The sequence below is a fragment of a genome, unplaced genomic scaffold (genome assembly GCF_019419815.1).
Source record: "Pyrus x bretschneideri cultivar Hongxiangsu unplaced genomic scaffold, Pyrus_bretschneideri_v1 Contig27, whole genome shotgun sequence".
In the NCBI taxonomy this organism is placed as follows: domain Eukaryota; kingdom Viridiplantae; phylum Streptophyta; class Magnoliopsida; order Rosales; family Rosaceae; genus Pyrus; species Pyrus x bretschneideri.
The window spans coordinates 3562116-3580956 of NW_025999579.1; the positions used below are offsets into that span (position 1 = coordinate 3562116).

The 18841-nt window shown below is 40.2% G+C and overlaps 3 protein-coding genes across 4 annotated transcripts; 1 reads left to right on the forward strand and 2 right to left on the reverse strand.

Annotated features, from left to right (window-relative positions):
* The first annotated feature begins 1544 nt into the window (after positions 1–1544).
* Positions 1545–4646, forward strand: LOC125479052 (serine/threonine-protein phosphatase PP2A catalytic subunit-like). Its single transcript, XM_048588079.1, has 6 exons — positions 1545–2008; positions 2847–2961; positions 3197–3305; positions 3397–3474; positions 3942–4133; positions 4213–4646. Exons 1-6 carry the CDS (start codon positions 1756–1758, stop codon positions 4384–4386), a joined length of 921 nt encoding a protein of 306 aa, XP_048444036.1. The 5' UTR covers positions 1545–1755; the 3' UTR covers positions 4387–4646.
* A 141-nt stretch (positions 4647–4787) lies between these two features.
* Positions 4788–7618, reverse strand: LOC125479051 (probable myosin-binding protein 5). 2 transcript variants are annotated; one of them, XM_048588078.1, is made up of 4 exons: positions 6601–7618; positions 5548–6378; positions 5133–5392; positions 4788–5008 (listed from the first exon to the last, which is right to left on the reverse strand). In XM_048588078.1, the coding sequence occupies exons 1-3, from the start codon at positions 7397–7399 to the stop codon at positions 5169–5171; spliced, it is 1854 nt and encodes a 617-aa protein (XP_048444035.1). In that variant the 5' UTR covers positions 7400–7618; the 3' UTR covers positions 4788–5008; positions 5133–5168. The 2 variants fall into 2 exon arrangements, with proteins under 2 accessions (XP_048444035.1, XP_048444034.1); XM_048588077.1 differs by having other exon boundaries at positions 5548–6381.
* An 840-nt stretch (positions 7619–8458) lies between these two features.
* Positions 8459–18214, reverse strand: LOC125478929 (polynucleotide 5'-hydroxyl-kinase NOL9-like). Its single transcript, XM_048587815.1, has 9 exons — positions 17962–18214; positions 17601–17698; positions 12140–12173; positions 11239–11411; positions 10765–10948; positions 10138–10318; positions 9772–9871; positions 9387–9514; positions 8459–8716 (listed from the first exon to the last, which is right to left on the reverse strand). The coding sequence occupies exons 1-9, from the start codon at positions 18141–18143 to the stop codon at positions 8663–8665; spliced, it is 1134 nt and encodes a 377-aa protein (XP_048443772.1). The 5' UTR covers positions 18144–18214; the 3' UTR covers positions 8459–8662.
* Positions 18215–18841: the final 627 nt, after the last annotated feature.

Sequence of the window (18841 nt, forward strand, 5' to 3'; positions counted from 1 at the left end):
TTGGTGGATCACGTGGGGTGCGACTAAGTGTAGGGTTGTTCCGAATTTTCACAGACGAGTCTGAAAAAGATGGATGGAGGATCTATGCAAGGAGAGAGGCGGCTGTCGAGACTTATTATTTAAACCATGCTAGCGATGGAGTTGAGGATCCAGAGATTTACTCAGTTGTTGTGTAACCAAAGATTTGCTTTGGATTATAACTCAAGGAATTAAGCGAGTCGCGAAGAGATGGATGGATTGTTTATGGTCAAATTTTTATCTCATATTTGTCGGTTGTTGTTTCCTTTTTCCTACATTTTCATTTTTTTCATGTTAGGAAGATGCGACATTGAAAAAATCTTGATTAGCTCGGTACTGAAGTTTTTGTTTTTATCAAGCAAAAGAAAACGAACTTTACAAGCCGAACATTATGTATGACACGACTGATGAGAGTCGATTGAAAATTATTCCTTTCTAGCATTACTAGTGTATTTATAGTTACATTGATCTGTAGGGCGTTTGCATTCTCCCATTCATCTTCACAAGTGTCGAAAATGTACAATTTCTCCTCCAAGGAGAAAACAGCGAGCATGCAGCCCCATGCAATGTGTCGACGAGAGACATAAGTACCACCTAAAGAAACATGGGCAAATTTGGGGATTTGGATGAACGTTCCCCAATCGAGTATCGGAATAAAAAAACCTCGCAAAGGGTTGGCCGACGTTCTTCTACTTTTCTGACATGGAACATAGAATTTGCCGTGGTGTGCGACCATGATAGGATTGATCAATTAGGATCAGACAATCTAGAGATTTTAGTAGTGTTATACAGGCCGTTGGATGGTGATAAACCCTCTTCCTCCTTGGCATTGGGATCGTCGTTGTCCCACTCCTCATCATCATCATCGTTTTCGTCATTCTCCTCATCGTGATCATAATATCCATCATCATACCCATCATTGCTCCTCCTCATCATAGTCGTTATTATCGTCGTCATCAAAGTTACAAGGAAAAATCTCAATGTCATATATCATGAGCATAGCCATTATATGTAAAATTGGCCCATAACACTTTTCTTCTTCGACTGGATTGAAAATTCTAACAAAGTTTTAATCGAGTCCTATATAAATGCATTATATCCTTTGATGTATACTATTCATTTTTCGCATCAGCATGTTTTTCACAAATATCATATATATTATGTAAAGAAGAAATTCTCTCTTGAAAACTGAAATACAGTCCTAGTGACATTCATTTAATAGATGCTTGCCACATGTTCGTAAAATGCACCATACGTCCAATAAACCCTTGACACCTAGAGAAGTAGTGACAAGAGATAACCATGGGGATTATCTCACCACTTGTATAGACACTTGTACTGTCTCGTGTTCCGGCATACTGAAAAATCTCTTCTACTTTGGAGGGCTAACAAAATGAAATATGTAAATGGTACATCTGGAATTAATGGCTACAGTGTTGGCCATAATCCAAAGACCCCCAAAAATAGAAGACAACTACGTAAATACACGAAACCATAGGGACCGCCACCGGGAAGCTCCCAACTGTCAATCTCTGACACAATGTACGCAGCAGTCACCAGCAACAAAAATTGAGCTTCAGCACCCAATCCCCAAATCCCCTCTCTCTCTCTCCCTCTAACCCTAACCCTAATTTCCACCACCGCGCTCCGACGATATGACCTAGATACCCCTCCATTCCCGGCGAGTTTAGCTCAGACCGTGCACCAATCAACGAGCACCGAACAAAATCCGCGACGATGCCACCACACGCCGATCTGGACCGTCAGATTGAGCACCTGATGCAGTGCAAGCCTCTGCAGGAGGCGGAGGTGAAGACGCTGTGCGAGCAGGCGAGGACGATCTTGGTCGAGGAGTGGAACGTGCAGCCGGTGAAGTGCCCCGTCACGGTTTGCGGAGACATCCATGGCCAGTTCCACGACCTCGTCGAGCTCTTTCGGATCGGCGGCCACGCCCCCGATACCAATTACCTCTTCATGGGCGATTATGTAGGTCAGTTCGAGCATTTTCACATAACCTTGCTGTTTAATCAAGTAATTAAATAACTAATTTAGTTTATGTGTTGTTGAGATTTAGAAATTTATTGAATTTTTGGATAATGTGGTTTGTTTGGGAACATGGATATGTTCCTTTCAGTGAATTTTAAGTATTTAGTTGATATGGTTAAGAAGTTAGTTAATTTGCAAATGCAGTAAGGTGCAGCAGGCTGGTGGGTTTTAACAAAGAGGAGTTTTTAGCTGGTTATTTATGGTAGTCTAGGGATTTGGGCAGTCCACGAGCTGTTTCAGTAGAATATGAGATTCGTGAGTGCTTTACGCTATTAAGGATGAGTTTCGAGGGTGCTTGTTTGGGTCGCTAGATTTTACTTGTTTTCGGTCTACTGGAAGGAGCAGAGTAGGCACAAGTAGTTTTCAACCAGACTAGGCTAAATTTAATGTCTTTTCTAGTTCCTCTGTCTAACCCAGTGACTTTCATATATTTTTACAATGCAAACCTAAAACTTAGGTTTAGATCATTTGACTGAGCACGCCATTTTCTATAATATGTTCATAGTTTTTGCTCTTTCTCTTCATTGTATCTTTGTTTTTTTGGAATTTATGAGTAGTGTCAGCAATGAGCATGCTATCAATTTTTTCTGGTTGATGAAGATGATAATTAGACATGTTTGCATATAACCTGTAATTGAAAGCCATTTGCTCTCTGACGATGTAGTTGCCAGAGATGTAACTTACTGTTCCACTATTTTAGACTGTTAAATCATTTTGTTTGACCAGAATTTGCCTGTGCAACCTTTTTTCAGTAATTGTCTTGTTTCCTTTTTCTTATACAGATCGAGGATACTACTCTGTGGAGACTGTCACACTTCTAGTGGCCCTGAAAGTACGTTACAGAGATAGAATTACAATTCTTAGAGGAAATCATGAGAGTCGGCAAATAACTCAAGTGTAAGACATTCTTCTCAAATGTTTTCATTCCAAACTCCTAAGGTGCAACCTTACAAGTATTGATAGTGAAAACAAAGTCGTGGAATTTTTCCACTGATTCGAAGGAGGTTTCAATTAGTCACGTAAAAGAAGCCATTTATATGTTGTAGATAACTTTTATTTGCTTCAAGTGTTTTTAATAGTGATTCTTAAACTTCAAATCCTTATTTATATCTGTACACTGTTGCCTTTTCAGGTATGGTTTCTATGATGAGTGCTTGAGGAAATATGGAAATGCTAATGTCTGGAAGTTTTTCACTGACCTTTTTGATTATTTGCCGCTCACAGCCTTGATTGAGAGTCAGGTTTGAATTTTGAAGATCTTATGTCCTACATCGTTATCTTAACTTGTTATCCCCATTATCTCGTTTAACAAGCGTTGTTTCCTCCTCCTAGATCTTTTGCTTACACGGCGGACTCTCTCCTTCATTAGATACATTAGACAATATTCGTGCTCTGGACCGGATACAAGAGGTACTCTAAGGTTTCCACCTGATTAAAATCCAATTTCATCTTCATATTCTCTAATATTTTTTTCTTGAAGGGAAAAATTGCCCCATTCCTGTTTTCGTTCTGCATGTTCTAGGTCACTTTGGTTCTTGGGATCCACTTGCCTGTTAACTTGTTTATGAAATAAGACTCGAGTGGTCCTGATTTTCCAATATTGAACTCACTTGTCTGTGAGTCGTGCAATATTAAGTGCATTGAACACTATTAGTGTGGAGAGAAATTGCCTACTAAACTCTGCTCGAACATATTCAAGTAGCACGTCACTTACTCTAGGCTTGTATTAAAGTCTTCCATGTAAGACATTTTTCAAGATATTAATGTACCTACTGCTGGCTAGGCATCTCTTGTATACTGGTGTGGCATTTTTATTTCATGGTATATGTTTAGAAGATTTGTGGTAATTCTAGTCTTCCCTCGTCTGAATGGAGCAGGTTCCTCACGAGGGTCCAATGTGTGATCTGTTGTGGTCTGACCCGGATGATCGATGTGGGTGGGGAATATCTCCTCGGGGTGCAGGGTATACATTTGGACAAGATATAGCAGCCCAATTTAACCACACTAATGGGCTAAGTCTTATTTCTAGAGCTCACCAGCTTGTTATGGAGGGTTACAATTGGTGCCAGGTTAGTGCCTAAGAAGCAGAAGTCTCGTATCAAATTATGCTTTCAAAGTTATGTTCTGATTGTTGTTTAACTATTTTAGGAAAAGAACGTTGTGACGGTGTTTAGTGCTCCAAATTACTGCTATCGCTGTGGAAATATGGCTGCAATTCTTGAGATAGGAGAGAATATGGACCAGAATTTCCTTCAGTTTGACCCAGCACCGCGTCAGGTCGAACCTGATACAACACGCAGAACTCCAGATTATTTTTTGTAATCCTCATAGCTTACCGCCTATTAGCAATCTTCTCGTGTCGTGTTGCTTTTTGTAGATTTGTCTCACAAAGAAGATGAGTTTTGATGTTTAGTTGAGAAAGAGACGGAAAGAAAACATATCATTCTTTTGGTTAAAGTTGTTCCTGCTGCTTAATTCATGTGAGTTATAGGATTATTTCAAGTAAGACTTGTGTCATGTACCAAAATAGTTGAAACGAACGACGGAAACAGCAATAACATATTCTTTATGAGATGCTTTCAGTTTTGGGTGAACGGAAAGATTGTTTCCATTTTCAATTATGTTCTTAAGCTGTCGAATTAGGTGGTTATCCAAGTGTTTTTTCAAGATTTACTTGTCGGGATACCGACGTGGCTCCATGGAGAGAGAAAAACTCTATTTAGAAAGAGAATACGAGCACAGAAATATGCTTTGGGATCCATACATGAAGCAACAACTCTAGTGTAACAGAAAAACTCTCTGGTGGACAAGAAACATGTATACTTCGAGCGATCCGTCTGCGGAGGTTCGCCTGGTCCTCCGCGGCGGGGTTTGCTCCTCAGCTGTGACGTTTTGGCCTCACCTTTTCTACCTTCTCTGGCATGGCCAACAATATCCTTGCATCCTTATAAACGCAAAACAATTACAAATGAGTTGAAATTTCAAGCTATCCGATCAAAGAGAAAAATGCTATCCTGTAAACCATGTAGAAGTAGTAGAATTGGTAAGAGGATTATAAGCAATTTTACCATCGGAAGTTCGGGACTATTAGGACGACGAAATATTTACGGTAACCCGCTGTTTTCCTCCGGGGGCATCATGACGAGATGCCGAAGCTTCTGTAAGTTTTGAGTTATCTCTGTCAAAAGTTTTGTTCCTTCACTATGTTTCTCAAGTGTCTTAGCTGCATGCTCTAGGAATCCTGTGTCTGACTCAAGGGCCTTCACCCTTTCACTAAGATGAGACAACAACGACAATTGCCTTGTTAGAGCAGCTTTACTTCCATTTCCTGCCATATTCGAAGCATAAATCGGTCATTTGTTCGAAATACAAAAGAGATGACATGCTCGTATTGTACTTCTGCGCGTGTAAGCGTGTGCGTGTACATAAATATGTATGTAATGTGTACGCGTGACCTCATGTGTGTATGTTCGAATATGTTACCTATCTCATCATCCGTATGATTCAGACCGTCAGGGCCCTGCAAAGAATAGAACCCCTTAGCGGAGTTGGTTTTCTTATCGAGTTTCTTCAACCGACCCAGGAGGTAGGTTTTCTCCCCCTTCAGAGGCTTCAAAGATTCAGCAAGGGCTCCCTCTAAGTTCTCCTCCTTTGATTGATCATTTTGTGTGTTTTCGCCATTAGGCTCGCCGGGAGAACTGCCGCAGTCATTTTTCCCTCTGCCCTCATCACCAGATTCGTAGGTGAATTCCTTCAGCAATCCGTATTTTTCTCTATACGCCTCTACTTCAGCTTCTATAAGTCTGAGCTCCTCCTCTCTCTTGGCAAGCAGATCATACGTCGCTTCCAGTGCTTCTTGGTCGTACTCCGCCTGTTCCTCCATCATTCTTTGATACTGCAAGGCTTCCATCTGAACAGCAGCCTTCTCTGCTTGTAGCCGGGTGATCATAGCCATTGCATTGTTCGCTGCCACAGCCGAAGCGCTTCTTTCTTCGTCTAGCTCCATGTACAATGCTATCAGCGACTTCCTATCTAACCGGACCTGCCTCTTCAACCGGTGCAAAATGGAATCACACTCTGCCTCATTTGAAGTGCTTCCCTCGACAGATTCTAAGGCATACTCGCCGGTTTTTTCAAGTGGCGATTTCCTTGAAATCCTCATTGCCACCCTAGGACTGTTTGTAGCTGAATCTGTAAGTGGGATTCCGAAAAACCTATTTCCTTTACCAAAAAGAGGAGTCCTGTTTGCATCATCAGCCAAATCTTCACCTTCTGTCAACAATGGCACTGTTGCAGCTTTGGGATCTTCCTTGACTGCTGCACAAATTCCATCCTCCGAATCAGTTCATGGTTGCGAAAATCAGAAAAAAAAAAAAGAAAAAAACGACACTTAAACAAGTTTGGGAAGTAATTTTTGCACGGCTATGCTTGTATATGGCCTTTCGACTGAATAAATCAAAAGAGAATGAAGGCGTATAAATAAATATACAAGGACTTGAGCAGATACTGTATGTCAAGTTTTTACGTTTAACTCACACTGAGAGACACGATTAGGTGGTTGTGATTCATACTCGTCCTCTGGAAGCTCGGACTCATTGTCTGACATGAGTTTGAGTTCAGTGTACCGAATGTGGGGCAAGTCCAAGCTGCGATCATCACTTCTCAAGGGTGCTCGTGGAGAAGGCGCGGGAGCTTGTGCTAATGCGCTGCCATTTTTCCCCTTCGGGTAGGAGTTGGAAGTGGAGCTCATCTTCAATGGCACGCCACAACACGAACATGAAATGCAAACAATGCTGTTGCTCTTCTCAACCTGCCCTGCCCCCTCCTCCCACGTCCTTGCCGCAGGCACACTCAGCTGAATTTGGTGGTGATCATCCTCGACGAAGCACTCAAGATCCTTGTGCAAGATCCCAACTAAGGACTTGTACGTATCGCAGTCAGATTCTTTCTCCGTAGCAAACGAAAGAAGGCACGCCTCGCACATTTTTCTTATATCAGACAGTTTCTTGTGGTTGTGGCAATAAGCAAGATACGAAACATCTTTCCTATGAGCCTCACAAATGGAGTCATTGTAATAGAAATCTTGGTCTCTATGTACGAGAATGTGATCGATTCTGGTGCAGAGCCAGCAGGGGATTTGCAGCTCGAAGAACTTGGAGAATTCATTGGCAGCAAACGCAAGGAACCCGTCAACGAAGAGCAGAATGATCAGCGTCCATTCGAGCAAAGCGTAGACCACGAAATGTGGCAGCCTGCCCAGCTCTTGCTCAACATAACGAGTAAAAGATCGCTTTGTCATGTTGCTTTCGCGCTCTTCAAACACGAAAACAACCATAAAACCAAACAAATGCTGGCCTAATCCGTATCTGAATTCGTTTGGAAGCTAGAAGGAGAATGCGAAAATGGTGTCAAAAGTGCTTCCTCTCAAAAGTGCTTATTGGGCGGTGGCGAGATGGAAGATCATGACCTTGGCGGAGCACGAAAGCGTTCCGAGATCATGACCTCTCTCTCTCTGTCTGTGTGTAAAGTGTCTAAAAGAAGGAGAGGGCTAGGTTTTCCAAATCAAGGTTTTAAATTTTGGGTGGTGGAATTTTGCTGCCTATACATAGAAAAATACAAGAAAATTTGGATTTGACAAAAATGGCGGTTCTTAGGCTTAGCGTGTACCTGAAATAACGGTCTATCATGCACTTTCCAACCAACTGGATTTGTCTTAAACATCAGCGTTTTCTGGGAAGGGAGTTTTGAGCCACTGATTTGTCCAACTTGGAATGCTCTGTGTTCCAGAAAGAAATCTTGGGGTGTTAGGGATGTAAGTCTATCCTAAAGCCTTGGGCCATTTCTCGAATTTCAAAATGTTCGATGTGGCATTCCAGACCAATAATACAATGTGTTTTTTAAGTTTCTCATACGCAGACTACCAATGCAATTTAGCCTCGAAATTAAGAATTATATGGAAATAAAAAGTAAACAAAATCGAAGAATATAAATATGCAAGTATTATAGCCAGATTCGTTATTCTCTTCACATTAACGGGAAAAATTAGGGATCAGAACTGCTAGATTAAACATGTTAAATTCCCGTATGTAGCTTCTACTCCATACATAGCTCCACCAAAACATTAGAGATCAGACATACATTCATTCACACCCTACTGCAAATTGCTTATAGATTTGTCATCTACGAAACATGGCTTCTATACAATACAGCCATGCTACTTACTCCAGTAGAAATGTAGAATGTCGATGATGAAACTTCAACCGACCCATTCGGCATTTACGTTGCCTTTCTGTACCGCCCAGTAATTTGCTAACCGAACTGTACAGAAGAGTATAACGACAGTAAATTTGAAATTGCAATTCGGCAACTCACAGCAACAACATTACAAGTCAAGTATCGATAATGAGAATGTTTTTAGGTAAGTGTAAGAGTTTCAACAGATACTTTAAGTTTGTTATACATTTGTTTAATTGTGTAAGCATCAATTTGGAATTACATAATGCAGGAAGCTGCCCTGTTGCTTGACGTCGCTTGCACAGTGGGCAACTACTTCGCTTAATTGTTATAACCCCAATCAACTGTGAACTGTGGATGAGCTTTAGCTTGTAGACAGAACATTCGCAGACATATAAGGCGATATGCATCCCTGGACCTGAAAATTCAGTTGATTCAACAAGAGGAACAGATCAACTTTTATGAATCTTGCTCCTCCGAAGATTTTTACAGAATTAGCACTTCGATAAGATTGGATGAGATAGAAGATATATGTGTTAGGTGAGGCCTTACGCCAGTCCTGTTTCATTGAATGTAAGGGATACCTTTCATTTGGAGATATGAATGCAGGTCAAGGAAGTTAGAAGGTCATTGAGTCTTTTACGGTTCAGATAATATCAGAAATCAAGTTTTTCGTTAGATTTCCAATAAAGCAAAATGTAGCTGGCCAACGAAAGGATTCTGATTTTGTTCAGTGTGTGTGAGACTGTGAGTGCTTATGTGTATACTACTGAGGACATGCCCATAACATTCTCCTAGCTGTTTGTATAAACTCCCCTAACATGATGCTAATCAATATAGCAATATTGTCCCAGTGAAATTCTGTGAAGGGTATGGTACACGCCAGTCGGTGTTTTCCTATGCTCATAGCATCCCCTCTAATAGTGGGAAACTGATTGATTGACTATCCATGTAACAAGAACGTTTCATCCTGCTATAAGATCATATTGTACTGGGAAAAGGGAAAAGAATCCAAATTTTAATGCATGTGAGAGACTACAAAGAAGCAAACGTCTAAAACATCTATTACATGGGAGGGGTTCAGTTACCTGCAACAACACCATAGGAATTTGGATATAACCTTGCAGAAATAGATCGACCTTCTCCAGAGTGCCTCTTGGAACCGGTGTTATCACATATAGCAAGCCTTTGAAAGTGTCAATGCCTCTCACAATTCCTAATTAAGAAGGGCATCAACTGAAATGCATAAGAACCTTAGTTCACATTGATTGCTTCGACCTATCTATATATCTGCATCGCACCAACAATACAAACCTGGATCTCTAATAACATAAACATAAAAACCTACAGGATGGACTTTACTGCCACCACTAAACCAAGTTTCTTAATTTTTCTGCAAATTTGCAATTAAATCCACACCTATATATTAGATGAAATATAATTGACAAAATGTTGCAAAACAAAGAAACCTACCAAGACCAACACACCAAGGTAAATCCTTTGATCCTTCAGAGCTAACTGCCAACCCAACAATGGTTGCGTTCAAACTGTAGAAGATCTCAGCACCTGGGACCTAGCATAAAAGAACTAATTATTACAAGCCTTAATTGAAAATAATAATAATAACAATTAACAGTAATTCCCTTGGTTGTTGATACAAAAATCAAGGATACAAGGTATAAAAGTAATCACCAGTAAGGCTCTCTCTTAAATGTTCTAAACAACCTTACAGAAAACAGGTATAAATGCAAAATTTACTAGTACATGGAAAAGAAACCAAGATTTTAAAATTTCTAAAATCTGCAGTGAGCAGATCAACAGTCAGAACTTAGAACTGACCTGACAATGGAGATGTCTAATCTTAATGCTAGATATTGGAACTTCATAAGGAGGTTGAGAGGCCAAAGCATTAGCAAGTTCTTTGATTGTAGTAATGTTCAGGCCACTTGAAAAGCACTGCCTGAAATAAGCCATTATTCGTACATCACGCAACAGGTGTGCATCCTTTTGTACTAGAATCCTGCAGCACAACAAAGCTAATATGTCACAGAGACGTCCAGCACATCCATACAATCCCATGTCTTCTAGCCAGCATATGCTACTTAAGAAGCAAAATAATTTATGCAAATGACTGACACTTGATAACTTGATTCAATGATCTTGTATAAAAGAGGAATTCTTCTAAGCTTAACTATAAGTGATCACCTCCTACAAATACGTTAAGGAACATACTAAAGAGATTTGGTACTTGATCTGAAACTAATGAGAATTTAGATATAATAATAATGAAAGTAAAATTAATCAATCGATAAATGATTCTCGAATTAAAAAAATAATAATAATGATAATGAAATTAAAATTAATCAATGCACTGGAATCGTGGAAAAGAAATTAAAAAAAACAGTACAAATAAGCAGCATCAAAAATAAAAGTTTCCAGATATTCTTGAAGACGCTAAGAACTTACGATCTATTGAAAGAGTCCTGACGAGCTGAATTGATCTCTATCAGCTTGAGCATAGCGTCATGATCCTCATCTAACCAGAATACCCCACTTGGTAGATTCTTACTCTCGGCCGATATGTTTATTTTAACAACATGGGTAGGGGCAATATACCTCAACATATCCACCAATATATCATAACCAACACCTAGTACACAAGAGGAATAAGAAAATCATATATAATATTCATATCCAACCAGGCAATAATCATCAAAAGAAGATTCATAAAATAGCCACTTGGCCTTTGCCTCAAATGGTACATGGCTAGGGTGGAACTTGCACAAATCTTAGTTCATAATATAATCTACCGAAAGAACCAAAGAGGGGGGCAATTGACCAAGCGAAAGACAAACAAACAAGCAAACAAAACTACAGATTGGGAGAACGTGTTCAATGACAATTAAAAAGAGGAGTAATTGGCCAAGTAAAAGAGCATACCTTTCACCCAGCCAGGTGTATTCACAACAAGAGGCAATCCGATCTTCTTGGTAGGTCTATCACTCTGGTTAAACAAGCAGTATTCCTTCTTATAATAATCATATAAAGCGAATATAGAATTCAAGTATGTTGTAGGATTCGTCTTCGAAGAAACATCACCAAAGAAAAGACATCTGAGAAAAAGGAAGAAATGATAAGTCATCAGATTCCAAGATTCCTTTCGTCCATTACATCAGACCTAGCATCACAAAATCCGTGCATAGCAGTTGGGGGGGGGGAGAAAGAGAGAGAGAGAGAGAGAGAGAGAGAGAGAGAGATACAAAACCAGGAGGACTGAACTCAGGCTAACTAATCCTAGTTACATGGAATGTTGATAACAGATTCGTAGTTGTTGCAGCTACTTCCCATTTCAAATTTCGTGAACAGAACCTTTCCAGCTTTGTAATTATAATTTTAACTCCAAGTCTAGTTGATACTTTGTGATCTTTACGAATGCATACAGCTTTGACTATAGAGCAACTAAACTCTTCACTGAACCCTTAGTAAGTCCTAATTTTCATACCAATTGTCTTGCTCCTAAATTCCTCAATTTTTCTCAAGCTTCTACACTACTATTCCAAATACTATATAAAGAACCAAAATCTGCTACAACACTGATGAGCTAAATTGAAATCTTTATGGTAAAGAATATGACAAACCCTTTTCTCAGCTTGAAACTAGCAAAAAACAAAGTAACCCTGCTCCAAAGGAAAGTCTTATTCGGCCCATGAACATTCATATTCATGCAGTCTCAAATAACAAGTATTCAGCCCTATATAATTGTCGTCTACTACATGGTAAGCACTATAACCACTTCTTCTAACAAGTTCAAAACCATAACAAGGCAGAAAACTGTTCATACCTCTTCGGTGTCTTCAGATGCGGGATTGTCAAATCTAATTTTAACCAAAAAAGAAAAGGACACTCGATTAGCAATCAAACCGAACAAAACCGCTCATCTAACATGAATACATGATTAACAATCCTTTTAAATTCCAGAGCAAATTATTCACAATATGTTAGTTTTTGGCTCGTAAATTATGTCCTTTTCTGTTTAGGATTGTTTTAGGAAAAAGGTGCACCAATTCTTCTCCACTTAGGGTTAGGAAAGAATTTTAGTTTCCTATTCAATGTAGAAATCCTAGAAGTCTATTTGGAATTGGAAAGGAAGTCTAATTTCCTATTCCACTTAGAATAGGAATTATAATCTGTAAAGGACATGTAAGCTAACCCTATATCTATAAATAGGGTGCGGCAAGGCTGTTTTTCTGTAGAAGAAAAACAGCAAAACAGCAGAGAGGTTTGAGATTAGTTCTAGGGTTTGCATAAGTTCTGTAATCTCTATTATTAATCTAAGAAGCAGTGATTTCTCTACCTAGGGAAATCACAACTGGACGTAGGCATAAGTTCTGCCGAACCAGTATAATTTCTGGTGTGTTTTCAAAGTATTTCTATATTTGCTAGTTGAGTCTATTGTCGTTGGTTATATCAAAGAATAAGGTCCAGTGAACGGGGTTTTCAACAATTGGTATCAAGAGCTAGGATCAAGGTGTTCTACGATGTTAAAAGGGAAGATGAATGCGGATCAAGGACCTGCGTTAAAACCCTTTGACGGCAAGGATGACTTCACGGACTGGCAAAGGATGATGAAGAACGTACTGATACAACAGGATTTGGATGATGCACTTGATGGTAAGAAGCCGGAAAGCATGACAGAAGCAGCATGGAATAAGGTTCTCAAGAAGGCCAAGAGTTCCATCGAGATCCATCTCACAAGATCAGTTCGGTCACACATCACCGAAAAGATGTCTGCCCAGGAAGCATGGGAAAAATTGGAGAATGTTTATATGGGAAAAACCGTGTCCAATAAACTTTTTCTAAAGGATGAACTATTCGGGCTTCGACTAGAAGAAGGAGGTGATATTGAAGATCACGTATGCAGGTTCCAGAATTGCATAGCTAATCTTCAGAAAGTCGAAGAAACTTACAAAGATGATGATATGGCTATCATCCTGCTAAGGTCTCTACCTTCGTCTTTCAAGCATTTTCGAACAACTCTAATGTTTGGAAAAGAGTCCTTGAAGCTTGAAGACGTAATTCAAGCTCTTCAGTCATATGCTAAACTAGATGATATAACTGAAAGCTCTCAAGGCCTTTATGCCAAAGGCAAGGAGAGGGGAAGGGAAAAGACAAGAGAAGAGAAAATTGGCAACAGAGGTAGGTCAAAATCCAAGAAGAAAAAGGAAAAGAAGGAAGGTTGCTTCGAATGTGGTTCAGCCGATCATTGGAAGAGGAACTGCAAAATTTGGAAAGAAAAGAAAGCCAAGATGGAAGGAAGCTCAGGTTCCGCTAGTGCTGTCACCGAACATGAGAGTGACGGGGAACTTCTTTCGGTAACATCGGGCTCCAAGGCTTCCAATTGGATTTTGGATACTGGATGCACGTTTCATATGTGTGCAGAAAAAGAATGGTTCGATACTTTCAAAGAAGTCAGCAGCGGGGAAGTCTTAATGGGGGATGATTCTTCATGTCCTGTAAGAGGAATAGGCACTGTTCGAATCAGAATGTTCGATGGGATGATACGAGCTTTAGGGAACGTCAGGTATGTCCCTAGACTAAGAAAGAATTTGATTTCCTTGGGCACTTTAGATGAGGCCGGTTATGGGTACAAGTCTAAAAAAGGAAGACTCAGGGTAACCAAAGGATCGCTAGTGGTAATGCGGGGTGACCTACAACCCAATAAGTTGTATAAGTTAATTGGGACCACTATAGTCGGGGGAGCAGCTGTTTCTGTAAATCAAAGTATAGAAGACAAGACTGAACTATGGCATCATAGGCTCGGGCACATAAGCCAGAAGGGATTGCAAGAATTACACAAGCAAGGCCTGTTGGAAGGCGTGTCAGCTTGCAAACTAGACTTTTGTGAATACTGTGTTCTTGGGAAGCAAAGAAAGGTATCATTCGCAAGTAGCAGTGCAGATAGCCGAAGTAAGGAGCAACTCAGCTATATTCACTCAGATGTTTGGGGTCCTGCTCCAACTAAATCAAATGGTGGAGCCAGGTATTTCGTTACTTTCATGGATGATTTTTCTAGGAAGGTTTGGATTTATTTCATGAAGCAGAAATCCGAGGTTTTTGCAAAGTTCAAGGAATGGAAAACAGAAACCGAGAATCAAACTGGAAGAAAGATCAAGTATCTGAGAAGTGACAATGGAGGTGAATATACAAGTAATGAGTTCATTGATTACTGCAAGCAGGAAGGCATCATAAGGCACTTCACAGTAAAGAAAAATCCCCAACAAAATGGAGCTGCTGAGAGGATGAACCGAACTCTCATGGAGAGAGAAAGGAGCATGCGATTTCATGCAGGATTGCCTGATAGTTTTTGGGCAGAAGCTGTTAATCATGCAAGTTATTTGATTAACAGATCACCATCTACAGTTCTCGGCTTTAAGAGTGCAGAAGAGGTATGGTCTGAAAAGCCGGTGGATTATTCCAAGCTCAGGGTATTCGGCTGTAGTGCTTATGCACATATTCCAAGTGATGAAAGGTCCAAACTCAAACCGAAGTCTATACATTGCATATTCCTAGGTTTTGAAAAAGGAGTGAAGGGTTACAAGCTTTGGGATTTCAACAACAGGAAAAAGGTTGTCAGTCGAGATGTTGTCTTTGATGAGACAACCATGCCTCTGAATAAAGTTGAGAGCAGTAGGGAGAAGAAGGATGATGCTGGAATTGAAGCAACAAAGATTCCATTAATCAGTTCAGATGAAGAAGAAGCTCAGGTGGAGCAAATTGAGCAAGAGGCCGAATCTGATGGTTTTGAGGAAGAAGAAGAGCATCAGCATCATTCACCAGTTAGGAATCAGGTGGAGCAAGAAACAGGACAGATTGAAGGTACTCCAATCCGTCAGATATCCCAAAGGAGTCAAACTCCACCCAACAATCCACCTGCATTCCAAAGATGCATAGCACTGGACAGACCTAAGCGGAACAAGAAGAAGCTTGACAGGTTTGGGTTTGACCAAAACGAAGTTAATTATGCTCTTAACATTAGTCAAGGAGATCCGACTACTTATCGAGAAGCTATAGCAAGTGATGAGCGAGATAGTTGGATAAGTGCTATGACAGAGGAAATGGAGTCTCTTTACAAGAACTCCGTTTGGGAGTTGGCTCCTAAACCCAAAGACAGAAAGCTAGTTGGATGCAAGTGGGTATTTAGGAAAAAGGAAGGACTACATGAACAAGATGCCGTGAGATTCAAAGCAAGGCTCGTGGCTAAGGGGTACTCACAAAGGGAAGGGGTGGATTATGATGAGATCTTTTCACCTGTAGTCAAGCATACTTCTATCCGATTGCTTTTAGCAATGGCAGCTCAGCATGACATGGAGATTGAGCAGATGGATGTGAAGACAGCGTTTCTTCATGGGGATTTAGAGGAGACGATATTCATGGCTCAACCAGAAGGGTTTGTTGAATATGGGAAAGAAAACCTAGTATGTCAGCTAAGGAAGTCCCTGTATGGCCTGAAACAGTCTCCAAGACAGTGGTACAAAAGGTTTGATTCATTCATGCTGAAAATTAATTTTAGAAGGTGTTTGTATGACTGTTGTGTGTACTATCATGTGTTCCAAGATGGGATGATCATATTGCTATTGCTATATGTGGATGACATGTTAATTGCTTGTCAAGACAAGTCTAGAATTCAAGACTTGAAAAAGATGTTGAGCGAGGAGTTCGACATGAAGGATCTAGGTGCCGCACAGAAGATCCTCGGCATGGAAATTCAGAGAGATAGGACCGCTGGAAGGATTTGGATATCACAAGCCAAGTATATTCAGAAGGTTCTTGAGAAGTTCAACATGCAAGAAGCAAAGGTAGTTTCAACTCCTTTGGCAGCTCACTTCAAGTTAAGTGGACAACAGTGTCCTACTTCCGAGGAAGAGCAACAAGAAATGAAGAAGGTACCTTATGCTAATGCCGTGGGCTGCCTCATGTATGCAATGGTATGCACACGTCCTGACATAGCTCAAGCAATCAGTGTCGTTTCCAGATACATGGCAAATCCAGGAAAGCAACATTGGGATGTAGTCAAGTGGATTTTGCGTTATTTGAAGGGTTCTTGGCGACAAAGGATTATGTTTGAAAAGCAAAAGGAAAATGCAGGGGTGTTAGGATATGTGGATGCCGATTATGCAGGGGATTTGGACAAGAGAAGGTCAACTTCTGGTTATGTGTTTACATGCGCAGGAGGACCAATCAGTTGGAGAGCACTACTGCAACCGATTACAGCTTTATCGACCACAGAGGCAGAGTATATTGCATTGGCCGAAGCTGGAAAGGAAGCAATTTGGCTTAGTGGCTTGGTAAGTCAAATGGGAATCACTCAAGATTGTGTGAAGCTTAAGTGTGATAGTCAAAGTGCCATTCATTTGGCAAAGAATCAGGTTTTTTCTGGAAGATCAAAGCACATTGAAGCAAGATATCACAGAATCAGAGATTGGGTGGAGTCTAAGGAAATTTGGATTGAAAAGGTTCATACGGATGACAATGCCGCAGATTTCCTTACAAAGATAGTGCCGGCCAAGAAGTTCAAGCATTGTTTGAACTTGATCAATCTCATTGATTGATTAAAGTGGAGCACCTCCTCACCTGAGGTGCAAATGAGGCAAGAAGGAAGTTGCCAAGGTGAAGACTCTTGAAGTTTTTCCAGAGCTACTTCAAGAAGGTTCAAAGATACTCTGGGGTGCAAACGATCAAGACTTGGTTTGACTCACCAAGGTGGAGATTGTTAGTTTTTGGCTCGTAAATTATGTCCTTTTCTGTTTAGGATTGTTTTAGGAAAAAGGTGCACCAATTCTTCTCCACTTAGGGTTAGGAAAGAATTTTAGTTTCCTATTCAATGTAGAAATCCTAGAAGTCTATTTGGAATTGGAAAGGAAGTCTAATTTCCTATTCCACTTAGAATAGGAATTATAATCTGTAAAGGACATGTAAGCTAACCCTATATCTATAAATAGGGTGCGGCAAGGCTGTTTTTCTGTAGAAGAAAAACAGCAAAACAGCAGAGAGGTTTGAGATTAGTTCTAGGGTTTGCATAAGTTCTGTAATCTCTATTATTAATCTAAGAAGCAGTGATTTCTCTACCTAGGGAAATCACAACTGGACGTAGGCATAAGTTCTGCCGAACCAGTATAATTTCTGGTGTGTTTTCAAAGTATTTCTATATTTGCTAGTTGAGTCTATTGTCGTTGGTTATATCAAAGAATAAGGTCCAGTGAACGGGGTTTTCAACACAATAAGTGCAGAAAATAAGCAATTGCCTGGAGTGACTTCATCTACTACAGTGAGAGACAAAAAACCAGGAGGACTGAACTCAGGTTGACCAACATCTGTATCCAAGTAACCAACTTTTTTATACCTGAAAACAAAATTACAGAAAAAAACATGGTAAAAATGCCCCAATCAAAATTCAAATTCAGAACAAACTCAGTAAAAAAAGATGAAAACTTTCAGTAAATTTTGCTTCCAAATTAGATAAAATTCAGGTAAATAAGGTGACCCAATTCAGCTAACACGAAAACAAACACAAAGAAATCAACTTTTACTAAAAACTGATCATCTGAGCCGTGAATTTAATCAACGAGTACAAAGAGGGGGAAGGGAGCTGAGCAGCTGACTGACCTCCGGAGAAGAATGTTGAGGAGGTGGCGGGAAAAGGTGGATTTTCCGCAGTTTTTGGCACCACATACTAAGGCAATGGGAGGCCGCGAAGTGACTGAATCGTACGCTATACAGTCTACTGCCTCGGACCACTCCGGCGATATGTAGATGTTCGCCGATGGAGTTTCGGTCGGCGAAGCCATTCCTCTCTCTTTTTCTCTCTCTAACTCTCTCTCTCTCTCTCTCTCTCTCTCTCTCTCTCTCTCTACTGTGTTGCTCTGGAGCAGAAGAAGAGCGGGTTGGAGGCAAAATTGCTACGGCGCATGCTGGTTTCGTTAATTTTCCAAACGGATAAAAAAGCATTTTACTTGGTTTGACCCGTGATTCCGGTTCGGATTCATTTTCGGGTTGGACAGTCGGTGGGCCGAACAGCCGAAGCCCAAAAAGACTGTAGCAGAGAAGGCCTGACCTGAGTCACATATTGGGCCTCCTCCTCAGCAAACAGGCCTACTGCTATTAAAAACTATTTTACTAAAAAAAAGATTATTGTTTTGCACATATAATTTTACAGAAATTCTTCTAAAATTTCATACAAAACGCATTGGAGACAATCATTCATGCATTTTATGTGATCGAATGCATTTAATTTTTTTTTTGTTATATTTAAGTAAATTACGTTTTCGCCATCGTCCGTATTCACAAACTAGGAATCTCCTCGTTAATTTAAGCACATAATTTCGTCCTCGTGGTCTCACCTATATAAAAGGTGTAGCATACAGACAACCATATAGAAAAATTTCTCCTAAAATATTGTTTTGTGACCCTTTAGCAAAGGTAGGATATTATTACTTAGATGTTACTAATAGATGAGTCTATTGAGACAAATGAATATTCGAATGCA